We start from the raw sequence: 17,155 nt of genomic DNA on the forward strand, positions 1-17,155 counted from the left end.
TGGTCAAATGGAGTTTTAGGGGTCTAATGTGGGTCTTTTTAATGTTAGGTCTGGGCTCAGAGAAGAGCTCGGACACAGAACACGTCATCTCGAACCTTCAACAACGCATTCGATGACACTCTAACCCATCACACGAGGAGAAGGAGCTATTCTAATCTTACACTATGGAAATAACCACACGAAGGGACCTGTATGGTGGTTGCCATTGCCTCTGAGCGGTTTTCTAAAACCACAACAGTTTGAATATCTTGAGGAAAACCCAAAATTTTGCACAGTACTGCATATTTACATCAATGATGTTTTTTTACTTTTTTGCAGTGGAACAAATACATATGCACATGTTTGTGTACATTTGTCAGAATTATATCAAGAGTATTGAACAAAATCACATTTTTTACAGGTCATTTGATGTTGTATTTGCAGGTGGATCCATTGAATCTACAAGGGAGACTGCACCTATTTTTATGAACAGCGTAGACACAGGTCCCCAGGACTCGCCAACTGAAACAAACAAGAGGACTTTTTCCAAACACAGCAAAACGAATACTGAATTGTTTGCACACAATAATTTTTACCAGGCTCACAAATCAGAGAAAGATGAACACCCACACAAATGCAAAATTTGTGTAAAATCCTTCAGTTATTCATCCATCTTTACATCACACCTGCACAAACACAATGGTGAGTGCCCATACAAATGCACAAGTTGTGGAAAATATTTTCGTCAGCCATCCCACCTTAAATCACACATGAGCATTCACAATGGTGAACGCCCATATAAATGCACAAGTTGTGGAAAATCCTTTAATCAATCATCCAACCTTAAATCACACATGAGAATTCACAATGGTGAGCGCCCAAACAAATGCACAAGTTGTGGAAAATCTTTTTATCGATCATCCAACCTTAAATCACACATGAGCATTCACAATGGTGAGCGCCCATACAAATGCACAAGTTGTGGAAAATCTTTTAATCAATCATCCCACCTTAAATCACACATGAGCATTCACAATGGTGAACGCCCATATAAATGTACAAGTTGTGGAAAATCTTTTAATCAATCATCCCACCTTAAATCACATATGAGCATTCACAATGGTGAGCGCCCATACAAATGCACACGTTGTGGAAAATCTTTTAATGAATCATCCACCCTTAAATCACACATGAGAATTCACAATGGTGAGCGCCCATACAAATGCATAAGTTGTGGAAAATCTTTTAATCGATCATCCACCCTTAAATCACACATGAGCATTCACAATGGTGAACGCCCATATAAATGCACAAGTTGTGGAAAATCTTTTAATCATTCATCCAACCTTAAATCACACATGAGCATTCACAATGGTGAACGCCCATACAAATGCACAAGATGTGGAAAATCTTTTGATCAGTCATCCAACTTTACAAGGCACATGAGAATTCACAATAGTGAATGCCCATAGAAATGCACAAGTTGTGGAAAATCTTTTGATCAGTCATCCAACTTTACAAGGCACATGAGAATTCACAATGGTGAATGCCCATAGAAATGCACAAGTTGTGGAAAATCTTTCAATCAATCAGCCAACCTCACAAAGCACATGAAAATTCACACTGGTGAACGCCCATTTCCAGTTAAAAACGCATCTCTCGCTATGCGTGATCAGTGCCAGTTAAAATGTGACTACACAGTCACGTGAAAAAGTAAGTACACCCCATGTAAAGTTTTGACTTTTTCAACATATTTCAACATACAGCTATTTGATCTTCATTTCAAAAATATTGATAGATAAAGGTGATCTAATATAACAAATATCATGAAACATTTACATTTTGTAGTCCATTGTATAATTTAAATAAACATAAATGCAAATTTTGCATGTGAAAAAGTAAGTACACCCCTACATTTATCACTACTTCAAATACCTAATATTAAAATCAGGTGCACCAGCTCCTGTACAAATGATTGGAACATCGTTGGAGAGGATCTTGGAGGAACCTGTCTGATTTAAACCTCAGACATTTAGTTTGGTTTGCTCTTTGTTGTTGAAATGTGCGGAATCACCATGCCAAGACCAATAGAGCTCTCTGAGGCCTTCAGAAAGAAGTGTATACGTGCCTATGAGTGTGGGAATGGATTTAAAAAGATCTCCAAACAATTTGAAACCAATCATTCGACTGTCCGGAAGATCATCTGCAAGTGGAGAAGATTCTAAACAACTGCCAACTTGTTCAGGCCAGGCCGCCCCAGCAAGTTCAGCCCAAGAGCAGACCGCAAGATGCTGAAGGAAGTTTCTCAGAACCCCAGAATGTCATCACGGGACCTGCAGGTAGCTCTTGCCACTGTTAATGTCAAAGTGCATGAGTCTCCCATTAGAAAGAGGCTGCACAAATTTGATCTACATGGGAGGTGTGCCAGGAGGAAACCTTTGCTGTCCAGAAAGAACATGAGGGCAAGACTAAAGTTTGCCAATGAACACCTCGGCAAAGACCAGCACTTCTGGAACAATGTGCTCTGGACAGATGAGTCAAAGGGAGAGCTATTTGACCACAGTACCAGAAGACATGTTTGGCGAAAACCAAAGACAGCATTTGAGCACAAGAATCTGATACCAACTGTAAAGCATGGTGGTGGAAATATTATGGTTTGGGGCAGCTTTGCTGCATCATGGCCTGGGCAGCTCACCATCATAGAATCCACTATTAATTAATTCTTCTTTCTACCAGAGGGTGCTTGAAGATAATGTGAGGCCTTCTGTCGGAAAGTTGAAACTCAACCGAAGGTAGACCTTGCAACATGACAATGACCCTAAACATACCAGTAAATCCACCAAGGAATGGCTGAAAAGAAAGAAATGGAGGGTTTTGGAATGGCCAAGTCAAAGCCCGGATCTAAATCCCATCGAGATGTTGTGGGGGGATTTGAAATGAGCTGTGCATGCAAGAAACCCCTCAAACATCGCACAGCTGAAAGAATTCTGCATGCAGGAGTGGGCAAAAATTTCTCCCAGTCGATGTCAGAGTCTGTTAGACAGTTATAAGAAACGCCTACTTGAGGTTGTTTCTGCCAAAGGGGGCAATACCACCTATTAGAGCCAAGGGTGTACTTACTTTTTCCACATGCGAAATTTGCATTTATGTTTATTTATATTATACAATGGACCACAAAATGTAACGGTTTCATGATATTTGTTATATTATATCACCTTTATCAATCAATATTGTTGAAATTAAGATCAAATAGCTGTATGTTGAAATATGTTGAAAAAGTCAAAACTTTACATGGGGTGTACTTACTTTTTCACGTGACTGTACCTAATTGTGAGTTTTGTGTATGTCCATTTCTCTAAATGTGTTTCACGATGGTTCAACATCTGGGGCGACTAATTCTGATTTCGACATCCAACTAATTCTGACATTGTTTATATTTTCTTTCTGAACAGGGAAAGCTCAAGAAGAGTTGAAGGAAGAGTTGTTGAAAAACTTCAGCATAATCAGAGACTACAACGTCACACTAGGAGGGTGTATGAGACTTGAAGATCGGTTTGTGGAACCCGTAATTGTGAAGAGCGAACCAGAAATTGAATCACAAGAGCACGAGATGATGAAACCAAGTAGAGAGTACAATCTGAAAAAGACTAATGAAGATCGAGTCTCCATGGAGGACCTGTTTAAGCAAAACGAGTCTTGGGTTAAGCACGTGACCAAGGTGCTGATGTTTGGTAGTCCTGGAATAGGAAAAAGCATGCTTTGTAAAAAGTTAGTTGTTGATTGGGCAGAAGATGATGAAAAGATCAAAAACAAGTTTGATTTTGTGATTCTTTTGAAATGTAGGAACTTGAACCGGATATCAAATGAAACCACTCTGAAGAAGATTCTCCTGAATGAATATCCATCCCTGAAGGAGGTTGTTGATGATTTGATGGAAAATGCTTCCCGGGTCCTCTTGGTTCTTGATGCTCTGGATGAGATGAAACATCCTCTAGATTTTGACAACGTTTGTAAATCTCCACAAGAAGCAAACAAGGTCGGATCGATCATCGCAGGACTTTTACAGGATGCTCTTCTTCGTCATGGAACTCTACTGGTGACCACAAGACTTGTGGGTCTGCAATGGCTGCAACATGTATGTTATGATCCCAGATCTACTTGTAAGGTTGAGATTGTGGGATTCTCTCATGAGAAAACCGAGGAATTTTTTCAGAAGTTATACGGAAATGAGGATAAAGCAAAGCAGGTTCTACAACATGTATCAGAAAATGAGGTGTTATCATCTCTTTGCTTTAATCCAGTTTTCTGCTGGATCACTGCAACCTGTCTCGGCAGGTACTTTGATTCCCATGAGGGGAGCACACGTGACCCTGTACCCAAAACAATGACTGAACTTTTCTCTCTTTACCTCCACTTGCATTTGGAGCACCATGGAGGGAAATCCATCACCAGCTCACCAGATTTACTTCTTAGTCTCTGCCGTTTGGCATTCCATGGAGTGAAGGAAAGAAAAATTTTGTTCAGTGATGAAGATTTGAAGAGTGACGGCATCACAAGCATCCCTCCAGCATTTCTCTCTGAACTTTTCTCTCTTTACCTCCACTTGCATTTGGAGCACCATGGAGGGAAATCCATCACCGGCTCACCAGATTTACTTCTTAGTCTCTGCCGTTTGGCATTTCATGGAGTGAAGGAAAGAAAAATTTTGTTCAGTGATGAAGATTTGAAGAGTGACGGCATCACAAGCATCCCTCCAGCATTTCTCTCTGAGGTTTTCCTGAAGACGGAAGTTGAAAGTGTTTGCCATTATGAATTCTTCCACCTGACAGTGCAGGAGTTTTTCGCAGCACTCTTCTTCCTCTTGCCTGAATGTGAAGAGTCTGTGGATGAAGTGTTTGTGAAGTCCAATAACAGAGATGATGATCGGTTTCGGATTGTTCAGCAGTTCCTTTCTGGTTTGTTTGCTGATAAACAGAGAGATACCCTTGGGAGACATTTTGAATTTTCAACAAAACCAAAAGAGGAAATCCATTCCTGGCTCCAAGAACACAAACAGAAAGACCTGAATTGCTTCCACTGTGTGTTCGAGCTCCAGGATGTGGAATTTACCAAAACCATGATGGAGGATGTGAAGCTTGAAAGACTCACACAGAACATGACCTCTCCTTTGGACTGCACCGTGGTGGTTTACGCTCTTCAAACCGCAAACAAACCCGTGAATTCGTGGAGGGTCAAACTCGGCTCCACGGATCGCACACAAAGGATGAAGATTCTCGCTCCAGCCTTCCCTCTGTGTGAAAGGCTTGGGTGAGTCATTTTTTTTATTTCTGCCAAACTGTCCCTTCTCCCAATCTCTGTATGAGTTTCACTCTTTAAAACCCACACTTCCATCACTTGATTTGTAAATTGATTTGTAAAAATATTTGTATTTTTTTTTCTCCATCAGTTATCCAAACTTCTTTCCATGTATCCAAACAGCCCAGGTCCATTTAAGTTTTCTTCATTGTGAACAAAATGTTATTGAATTAAGTTTTCTCTTTTCTCCATTGCATGAAGCTGCTGCAAACCACCGTCTGAGACCAACAGCTACAGATTTGATATGGTGGAAGTTATATCCTGTAATTAACAAATGCTCTTTAATTACCCTCGCCAGAGGAGAAGGTATTGCATTAGGGTCTTTTGGATCCTCAGGGCCTTTAAGGGTATTTTGGGTCTTTGGGGGTATTGTGGGTCTTCGAGGTATTCAGGGTCTTTGGGGGTCTTCAGGGTATTTGGGGGTATTCAGGGTATTTTGGGTCTTCAGGGGCTTTTGGGTCTTTGGGGTGTTTTGAGTGTTTTGAATGTTTTGGGTCTTCAGGGTATTTTGGGTCGTTAAGGGTAGTTTGGGTCTTCAGGGGTCTTGGTGGTCTTGAGGATCTTGGGGGACTTAACGGGTCATAAAAGGTTTGAGGGGTCTCAGCAATCTAAACGTAATTAAGAGTTCACGGACTGTGTTTTGGGTGTTAATTTTATTTGAAGAAGAAGAAGTCGTTTTGGTTGCATATAAACATAACCATATACGTTTGCTCTATTATAAGATTTTACCCTTTAGACCCTTTACAACCCAGATACCCATTAAGACCACGAAGACCTCTAAAATCCCTTACAGCCCTAACACCCTTAAATATCCCAAAGAATCAGAAGACCCAATAGACCCTGAAGATCCAAGAGACTCTTAGACCCTGAAGACCCAGAGGAACCAAAGGCCAAAATTCCCAGAGGACCCAAAATTTCATGAGGACCCAAAATTTCATGAGGACCCAAAATTTCATGAGGACCCAAAATTTCATGAGGACCCAAAATTTCATGAGGACCCAAAATTTCATGGGGACCCAAAATTTCACGGGGACCCAAAATTTCACGGGGACCCAAAATTTCACGGGGACCCAACATTTCACGGGGACCCAACATTTCACGGGGACCCAACATTTCACGGGGACCCAACATTTCACGGGGACCCAACATTTCACGGGGACCCAACATTTCACGGGGACCCAACATTTCACGGGGACCCAACATTTCACGGGGACCCAACATTTCACGGGGACCCAACATTTCACGGGGACCCAACATTTCACGGGGACCCAACATTTCACGGGGACCCAACATTTCACGGGGACCCAACATTTCACGGGGACCCAACATTTCACGGGGACCCAACATTTCACGGGGACCCAACATTTCACGGGGACCCAACATTTCACGGGGACCCAACATTTCACGGGGACCCAACATTTCACGGGGACCCAACATTTCACGGGGACCCAACATTTCACGGGGACCCAACATTTCACTGGGGACCCAAAATTCCATTGGGTACCCAAAATTCCATGGGGACCCAAAATTCCATGACCAAAAAGACCCTAAGAACCCAAAAGACCCTGAGGACCCAAAATACATTAATCACACAAGCACGTGCTGGCGAGGGTCTACAATCTCTGATTTTTCTTCATTAACTGGTAATACTGGCTTCAACCAGGTGCTGCTATATGATACATTCATGTAGACAAAATAGGGGTCCTACTCCATCCAACCTTGAACCACCGGGACTATGAATCTTTTTTTTTCAACCCCCTAAAGCCTTCCTGTGCATCCCACGAGAACAGAAAATCAGTTTTCAATTCATTCCTTCCAGCCGTTTAGGAATGACATGAAGTTAAACAACCAAACCAACTTACCTATAGACCGTTTTATTTCATTTTTGTAGTTGTTGTTGAATTCATTATTGAGGCTCATGGAGGACCGAGGACACTGAAGGTATGAGGACTTCATAGAACGAAAATCACAGTAGAAAAGGTGGTGGGAAGGGGTTTGGGGAAGTGAAACGTACCAGCAGCAGGGTTGATGGACAAAATAAAGGGAGACGTTTGCACAAAGATCATGGCTGATAGTGAGACCCAAAAGTTTGAGTGACTGAACTTCAAGAGGATTGTTAATAAGATAGATGGGAGAGGAATCTGCATATCCGAGTTTGCCTGTTAACGTTAGACTCTGACTGGAAATCCTCCGTTGTGCAAAGTCCTTCCTTGGCACACCTGAATTCTTATCCAACTACAAGGCCTTCATCTGCAGCTTAATGGAGTACTGTTCTCCCTTCTGGGCTGGTGCTCCTACCTCCCACCATGCTCATCTTGATGTTGAGGAAACCAATCCCTTCACCCTTTGCTCTTTCCGAATTTCCTCGTATTTTGTACACAAGACTTTTTGTAGGCCTGCGAGGATAGCCTGGAGGTTTGGGCACTGCAATCACCTCTAAACTGATTATCCTGGGTTTGAATCTGCATTGGCACAGCTGCGCCCCCAGCAAATGATGATACCTGCAACCACCTGTTGCATACAAAAGATGAACAATCCTTTTGTGCACATTTGAAATCTGTCTCAATCAACGGGTCCACCTCATTCTCTGCCTTCTCTCTCTCTACAGGTTTAATGGCCAGTCTATTGGTGTTGAAGGTTTGGAGATTCTGATGAAGTCCCTGGTGAGCAAACCAAACCGACTGAAAGAACTCTGGTGAGTACCTGTGTATCATTTAGACGAGTGCCTGTGTATGGATCGTTGGGATGTTTGAACATAAAGGTTTTCCCTTTTTTATAAATGATCTGATTTTAATAATTACTTTGTGTTGAGGTTCTGTGAAGGTCAATGTATCAATGGGATATTATATAACCTTACATTAATTATACTAGGACGTGCCCGTACGTGGGTGCCCGTTCGGAAAAACATTCCAAACCGCGTGGCAGTAACGACCACAGAACCCCCCCCTCTATTTACATGAAATGGTTTGGTCCATTCGCAAAGCCAAAGCGAACGACCACAGAACCCCCCCCCCCCCCCTCTATTTACATGAATGGTTTGGTCCATTCGCAAAGCCAAAGCGAACGGCGAACGGCTAAATCGCCATAGCTCGGTAACTACTTCTCCGATTAATATGAAACCTTGAAAAGGCACATCCTCAGGTCCCCAGCAATATACCTGGCAAGTTTCAAGTATATCGGACCCGTGGTTGTCGAGAAACAGCGGTCACAGACAAACACACACACACACACACACACACACACACACACACACACACACACACACACAGACACACACACACACAGAGATTACTGGAATTATAGATAGACTAGGGCATGCCCGTACTATATATATATCTAAAATTATATCCCCCCCCTCTATTTACATGAAATGGTTTGGTCCAAAGCGAACGGCTTGCGAGTACGGTGACAATCCCCCCCCCTCTATTTACATGAAATGGTTTGGTCCAAGGCGAACGGCTTGCGAGTACGGTGACAATCCCCCCCCCCCCCCTATTTACATGAAATGGTTTGGTCCAAAGCGAACGGCTTGCGGAGTTTGGTAAAGAAATCGCCATAGCGTGCACAAACGCGCAGGAAAGCGAAAGAATCGCAAATTAGTTTTAATTAGTTTTAAAACATAGTTTAACGCCAACATAGTTTGCCAACGGGAAATAAATGAATACGCTCTCAAATGTGCCGTCCGAGGCAGAGTCTGTTCGCCACGTTCGGCACACGTGATAGCTCGCTGCTCTCTGATTGGTTGAATCGTTTTTTGGACATAGCTCGGTAACTACTTGTCCGATTAATATGAAACCTTGAAAAGGCACATCCTTGGGTCCCCAGCAATATACCTGGCAAGTTTAAAGTATATCGGACCCGTGGTTGTCGAGAAACAGCGGTCACAGACATACAGACATACAAACATACAAACATACAAACATACACACAGAGATTACTGGAATTATAGATAGATAAATAAATGTTTCACTTATTGATCCCAATAATTAAGGAAAATCCTCGTGTTTTGTGTTTGTTGTGCTCAAAGGACGAGTCCTTCATACTGAGTACAAAGACCATAAAATGTTCTCAGTTTCGGTTTCTCAAAGTTGAATAAAACAAATAATTTATCAAATCAACATGGAATCTTTAACATGTCAGAAAGTATCTGTTTTCTTATTCTACTAAAACATGAACCTTCATTGAGAGCTTTCTGTACTGATTATTAAATTAAGTCTTTATCTTCATTATAAATCTCATAATCTTCATCATGTTCCTATTCCACTCCAAGTTTTAGAACTTGTATAAACTATAGACACACTCACCTCCAGTACAGATACATGACATGTCCAAAAGTATACGGACACCCCTTCTAATTAGTGGAATCAGCTGTTTCAGCCACACCTATTGCTGACATGTATATATAATCAAGCACACAGCCATGCAATCTCCATAGACAAACATTGGCAGTAGAATGGGCTGTACTGAAGAGCTCAGTGACTTTCAATTTGGCACAGTCATAGGATGCCACCTTTCCCAACAAGTCAGTTCGTCAAATTTCTGCCCTGCTTGAGCTGCCCCAGTCAACTGGAAGTGCTGTTATTGTGAAGTGGAAACGTCTAGGAGCAACAACAGCTCAGCCGTGAAGTGGTAGGCCACACAAGCTCGCAGAACGGGACCGCCGAGTGCTGAAGTGCATAGTGCATAAAAATCACCTGTCCTCAGTTGAAACACTCACTGCGGAGTTCCAAACTGCCTCTGGAAGCAACGGCAGCACAACAACTGTTTGTCGGGAACTTCATGAAATGGATTTCCATGGCCGAGCAGTTGCACACAAGCCTAAGGTCACAATGCGCCATGCCAAGCGTCGGCTGGAGTGGTGTAAAGCTCGCCGCCATTGGACTCTGGAACAGTGGAAATGCGTTCTCTGGAATGATGAGTCACGCTTCACCATCTGGCAGTCCAATGGACAAATCTGGGTTTGGCGGATGCCAGGAGAATGCCACCTGCCCAAATTCATATTGCCAACTGTGAAGTTTGGTGGAGGAGGAATAATGGTCTGGGGCTGGTTTTCATGGTTCGTGCTTGGCCCCTTAGTTTCAGTGAAGGGAAATCTTAACACAACAGCATACAATGAAATTCCAGATGATTGTGTGCTTCCAACTTTGTGGCAACAGTTTGGGGAAGGCCCTTTCCTGTTTCAGCGTGACAATGTCCCCGTGCAAAAAGCGAGGTCCATACATAAATGGTTTGTCGAGATCGGTGTGGAAGAACTTGACTGGCCTGCACAGGGCCCTGAGCGCAACCCCATCGAACATCTTTGGGATGAATTGGAACGCCGACTGCGACGATTAGGCCAGGCCTAATCGGCCAACATCAGTGGCCGTCTGTAGTTTATATGTGCGTGCAATTATGCGGTGTAAGTTTCAATCCGATATCTTGAAAAAAATTCTGAGGGTTGTCAATAATAAAATCACAAAAAATATATTCCAATTTCATCATTATATCTCTTTTGAATTATTCATTCTTTTGAAAAAAATATTTTGAATTTTAATCATTACTATCATAGCTCTTTTGTACAAATTTCTGTTTCCACAATCCATGAGACGATACACAACAACAACAACAACAACAACAACAACATACCTTTTAAGGCCATTTTCCCTGCTAGAGCAGGGGTTAGCCTTGTGGTCCCCATGACAATCTTCTCCATTTTGCCCTATTTTCTGCATCTCTCCTTGTTTAACCCCCTTGCCTGCATTTCTTCTTCCACCATCTTCAGCCAAGTCTTTCTCGGTCTTCCCCGTCCTCTACTTCCTTCTACATTAATTTCCATCACTCTTCTCAACCAGTCACTTTCATCCTTCCTCAACACATGACAAACCATCTCAACCAGTTCCTCTTCACAGCATCAATCACAGGCTCTATTCCCATCATCTTTCGCAATTCATCATTTGTCTTCCTCTCTCTCAACGATACTCCACACATCCACCGAAACATTCGCATTTCCTCCCTTTCCAGCCTTCGTTGCTCCTCTACATTCATGACCCATGTCTCGCTCCCATAAATCATAACACTTCTCACACATGCAGCATACACCTTTCCCTTCAGCTTCAATGGCAATCCCCTCCTCATCAGCATGCCACTCAGTTGCCGAAACTTCTTCCATGCACATCTCACTCCAGCAACCGTTGCCGAGTCTGATCCACCTTCTCCATTCAGCACATCTCCGAGGTAGCAAAATGTTTTCACACCTTCCAGTTTCACGCCATCTCCAAGATCCAACTCAACATTTCCTCCATCTGCAGCTCCCTCTGTGCACACCTTACATTTGAATGTAGCTGCCACACTGGTTAATGACCCTCTCAGACCACTACATTTTTGATGAACCCACTCAGCACACATTGCACATTGAATGGAGTTCACTCCGACACCCTTCCTGCACACAGCACACAGCCACTTCCCAGTTCTTTCCACCTCCCCACATGCTTTACCACTTGCCATTACCTTCGTCTTTTCGATATTCACCTTCAGACCTTTTGTCTCCATACATTCCTTCCACTTGTTCATCTTTTCCTTCAGTCCATCCATACTTTCCGTAATCAACACCAGATCATCTGCATACAACAACTCCCACGGTAAACCCTCCTTTACGTTCTGAGCCAGCACCTCCAACACAGCTACAAATAGTAGTGGACTTAGTACCGACCCCTGATGCACTCCCACCTTCACCTCAAACTCACCACTGTTCCCGTCCTTCGTCCTTACAGCTGTGCATGCTCTTTTGTACATTGCCATCACTACTCTGATCAACCATTCCTCCACTTCTAACTTCCTCAATGCCCATGTCACTACTTCGGGTGGAACCCTATCGAATGCTTTCTCCAGATCAACAAACCCAAGAAACAACTTCTTCCTCTTCTCCATGTACTTCTCCTGCAACTGCCTTACAATAAAAAGCGCGTCTGTCGTTCCTCTTCCTGGCATAAATCCAAACTGCATTTCGTCAATCTTCACTTTCTTCCTTATCCTTCTCTCCAACACACTTTCCAATACCTTCATTCCATGCTCCAATAACTTTATCGCTCGATACGAGCCACAGTCCAGAGGGTCACCTTTCCCCTTGTATAGAGGGACGAGGGTACTCAGTTCCCAATTCACTAGAATGCGGCCTTCTTTCACCACCAGAATCCATGAGACGATACCACATGGAAAAGGAATATATACTATTATCAGTCATGTGACCTTCAACCTGTTGATTTTCAGGTTATTTAATCTTTCTGTAATAAACGACCTTTTAAGAGAACTAGTTTATCTACATCTTTCTACTGATGGTTTGTAGTTTCATTTCTTGGAGTTTTTATCTCTTCACAGGTTGATGGGATGTCAACTGGGTCCCAAGTCTGGGCCTATCCTGAGGGAGCTGAGTAACATCAACAATTTGGAAGTGCTTAAGTGAGTCCTGAAATGTTATTGAGGATTTTGTTGTTCTTCTCTTTCACAACAGATTTGTGAATTGCCATCACAGGGTTTATCAAAAAAAACTCAATTTTTAACATGATTAGAGATTTAATGGAAGGAAAAAAAAATCCAACACTTCCTGTGTTCATACAATTATATAATTGTTTAAGGAGAGGAACTGGGTTATAATCTCATAATTATTTGGTGTTGATCTGATTTATAAACATAACTATTGAAATGGTGAAAGTATTCCCAAAGTAGTCCATGTTGTGATTGGAATGATAACCTCAGGGTTTTGCCCTTTCCCTCCTTTACCATCAGTTTGAGTCGGAATCCCATCGGTGATGAGGGATTGGAGGGGTTGATGGAAGGCTTGAAATCCAAAACAAAGTTACGAATCCTCTGGTGAGTTTAAAGCGGATTTGTTTTGGGGAATAAAAACGTGTTGATGTCACAATCTCTGATTCTGGTGAGTTTGAAGTGAGTTTTAAGTGTTGATGTCACAATCACGTGTTGATGTCACAATCTCTGATTCTGGTGAGTTTGAAGTGAGTTTGAAGTGAACCTAATGTTCTCCAGGTGAACCTTCTGTTGAATTTGGTACTTTGCTTGTGTTCAGGAATGGGAATGGAAGGGACAGCCTGTCCTGTACAGGGGATTTTTTTTTGTTGTATACTTCATCTAGTCTCGTATGACAGCTAACACGTATAACATGAGATATATATATATATATATATATATATATATATATATATATATATATATATAATATATATATATATATATATGTAATGGTATCTGTAATCTGGTTCTCCAACCTAATGAGCGGACAGCATGACGTCATCGCCATGCATGTCCGCATTGCCTGCAAAGCTCCAGAGGAACCATCTAGCAGTGCGTCATTACGGATTATAAATCCAGATACTGTCACAAGTGCATGCAAAACTCACAGTTACCGACCTGGTTTCGCCCTTGTTGGGGCTTCATCAGGGCAACGCAGTGAGGCTTTCCATACACTTGTAACTCTGTGAACCTTTCGGTTTTTATATCAGTCACTATGCACTTGTGACAGTATCTGGATTTATAATCCGTAATGACGCACTGCTAGATGGTTCCTCTGGAGCTTTGCAGGCAATGCGGACATGCATGGCGATGACGTCATGCTGTCCGCTCATTAGGTTGGAGAACCAGATTACAGATACCATTATTAGTAACTCCCAACCGCAACCAGGTCGACTCCATATGATGAGTGGATACCAGAGATAACGTTACCGTGTGGCAGGCGGTGCTTATCGCTCCCAGCAAGGTGCAGCAGCAGCTGTATGGGACACCTTGCTGGCGGTTCTCCACTGATGATATGGGGGTCGCATAGTGACTGATATATATATAAATAAATATACAACAACAGGAGAGATCAGGGAGAGTTTTGGGGTGGGATATAAAGGATAAACAAGATGGGCACTGCAGAGGATTTCAGGAAAGAAAACCGAATTTGAAGGAGGTGGATTTGGAGTATAGTAACGGGGGTAGAAAAGATCAAGGTTTTGGATGGGGGAAGAGAAGCGATGGTGATGAACAGTTGTTTTAAAGACCTAGAGGGAGGAGAGGGATTGAAGAGAGTTTGGGAGTTTGTTCCAGAGGTGGGAAAAAGAGGAATGAAAGAGTGAAGGTGAGAAGATAGTTTTGATTTTGGCAGTTTCACCAGAAGTGGGTTACGGGCAGATCTTGTGTGTCCTGTAGGAATATTTGGGGGACAGAGCACAGACAGAGCTGGGGGAGCTAGGCCGGAGAGGAGTCGGTAGAAGAAATAAAGACCATCAAACCTGCCTGTGGTGAGCGAGTGAAAGGCCCTCACAATCGGCTTCATCACGGGAGATTCCAATGATTCTGAAAGCTTTGGTTTATACATCGTGAAGCCAAGCTAGGTGTGAGGCAGGAGCACCAGCTCAGAGGGGAGAGCAGTATTCCATCAAGCTGCAGATGAAATCTTTGTATGTGGAGAGGAGCTCAGAGGTGCCAAGGAAGGACTTCGCACAATGGAGGATGTCGGCGACTGACTTTGGAGGCCAGCTTGGAAATGTGTTTTTCCCAGGAAAGATCATGGCAAAGAGTCAGACCCCAAAGCTTGAGTGACAGAACTTCTTCGAGAGGATTGCTGAGAAAGTAGATTGGAGGGTTTTCCAGATGGTCTTTTGGAGAGACATGGTGAGAGTGTGAGATTTGTCAGGATTGAAAGACATGTTCCACTTGTTTGAACAGTTTGTGATTTTATCCAGGTCTACAGAGTGAAGAGGCTGCTGCCTGCTGATCTGAGGGTTGAGATGTGGAGCGGCAGAGAGTGGAGTCATCAGCAAAAAGATAGAGAGGATTTTCCAGAGAGTCGGAGAGATCATTGATGGAGAGAATTCCATTCAGAGCCACACGTTGACTGCGACCGGAGAGGAAGTCCACAAACCATGTGTGGAGGTTTCCATGGATATACCATAAGGCATAAGAGGAGAGTTTGGTGAGCAGGGCGGGGTGCCAGACAGTATCGAAGGCACAATATATGTCAAGGGAGATGGCTCTGATTTCCTTTTTGGCATTGAGGACCTCCATCTATTTGACAGCATTATTGCATTTTGCTAAATATTTTTGTAGTTTTGCAACCCACAAGACAGTTTTGATTCATGTGTTGTTGTTGTTGTTGTTGTTATTGTTGTATAGCCCCAGACAGCTCTCTCGATCAAGCCCGCGTGCGACACAGAGACAGCCAATTGATCTCGCAGGAACGATCCAGAAATCCCCAACATTCAGGATGGTGTTCCCCTGCCTTCAAAAAGTCAGGGCCATGACAGATTGGTAGAGAGAGAGAGAAAGAGAAAGAGAAAGAGAAAGAAAAAGAGAAAGAGAAAGAAAGGGTGGAGAGAGGGAGAGAGAAAGAGGGAGGGAGAGCAAGAGAGAAAGAGTGAGAGAAAGACAAGAAGGAAAGGGCTGGTCCATGTGGACTGATCGGCACACTGACCATGCTGTCCTGAAGAATCTGGGCAGCAGGGAAGAATGGGGGAACATTTGGCCCCCGACTCAATTTGGAGGGGGAGCGGGAAGGGTACAACCCCCGTGAAAAGGCGTCCCCGATAGTTGTCTATTTCTGTGTAAACTGTTTTGGTAACGGAGGATATTGTTTCAGGAAATGTGTTTCGGTGATGAAGAAAAACTGTAATTATCTCTTAACCTTGAACAAAGAACCTACTAATATAACTTATCTAGAACTTTCTACTGATGGTTTCTTTGTTTCACTCCTTGAAGTTTTTTTTTATCTCTTCACAGGTTAATGGTGTGTAGCCTGAGCACTAAGTCTGGGTCGATCCTAAGGGAACTGAATAACATCATCAACTTGGAGGAGCTTCAGTAAGTTCTGCACTGTTATTGAGGTTGTTTTTTTTCTTCTTCTCTTTTACTGGACACGGATTTGTGAATTTCCATCATAAGGTTGATAAATGAACTCCATTTTAAATATAAATAGTGAGAAATGACATCCAGCACTCCTTTTGTTCATATAATTATATAATTGTTCATAGAGATGGACTGGGTTGTAATTCAGGAATTATATAATTGATTTATAGAGAGGTACTGAGTTATAATCCCATAATTATATAATTGATTATAGAGAGGGACTGGGTTATAATACCATAATTATATAATTGTTTATAGAGAGGGACTTGGTTATAATCCCATAATTATGCAATTGGTTATGGAGAGCGACTGTGTTATAATCCCATAATTATATAGTTGTTTATGGAGAGGGACTGGGTTATAATCCCATAATTATATAATTGATTATAGAGAGGGACTGGGTTATAATACCATAATTATATAATTGTTTATAGAGAGGGACTTGGTTATAATCCCATAATTATGCAATTGGTTATGGAGAGCGACTGTGTTATAATCCCATAATTATATAATTGTTTATAGAGAGGGACTGGGTTATAATCCCATAATTATGCAATTGGTTATGGAGAGGTACTGGGTTATAATCCCATAATTATATAATTGTTTATCGAGAAGGATTGGGTTATAATCCCAAAATTATATAATTGTTCAATTTATTGATATAATTCCATAAATATATAATTGTTTATCGAGAAGGATTGGGTTGTAATCCCAAAATTATATAATTGTTTATCAATTTATTGATATAATTATATAATTTATATGATAAAAATTATATAATTTATTTTGGTTATAATCCCAAAATTATATAAATTATATAATTATATAATTTATGATATAATTGTTTTCCCTCCGCTTCCGGTCTTGCCGGCGAGGTTACGTTTTTTCGCAGCTGTCCATGCTCTCCACGCTATCGAAGTTAAGTAATTGTTCCCATTTGTATTTT

General features: G+C 42.1%; 1 protein-coding gene and 1 pseudogene across 1 annotated transcript in view; both read left to right on the forward strand.

Annotated features, from left to right (window-relative positions):
* Positions 1 to 453: 453 nt before the first annotated feature.
* The window catches only part of LOC144893636 (uncharacterized), a 208,667-nt pseudogene continuing 191,965 nt past the window's right edge, over positions 454 to 17,155 (forward strand).
* The window catches only part of LOC144889904 (NACHT, LRR and PYD domains-containing protein 3-like), a 36,752-nt gene continuing 22,758 nt past the window's right edge, over positions 3,162 to 17,155 (forward strand). Inside the window, exons 1-5 of the mRNA XM_078771115.1 lie at positions 3,162 to 5,286; positions 7,943 to 8,029; positions 12,688 to 12,768; positions 13,096 to 13,179; positions 16,084 to 16,164. Of these exons, the coding sequence (XP_078627241.1) occupies positions 3,515 to 5,286; positions 7,943 to 8,029; positions 12,688 to 12,768; positions 13,096 to 13,179; positions 16,084 to 16,164 (2,105 nt within the window). The 5' untranslated portion in view covers positions 3,162 to 3,514. The remainder of the gene's footprint in view (positions 5,287 to 7,942; positions 8,030 to 12,687; positions 12,769 to 13,095; positions 13,180 to 16,083; positions 16,165 to 17,155) is intronic.

The sequence above is a fragment of the Myxine glutinosa genome, chromosome 1 (assembly GCF_964187855.1).
Source record: "Myxine glutinosa chromosome 1, kmMyxGlut1.1, whole genome shotgun sequence".
NCBI lineage: Eukaryota > Metazoa > Chordata > Myxini > Myxiniformes > Myxinidae > Myxine > Myxine glutinosa.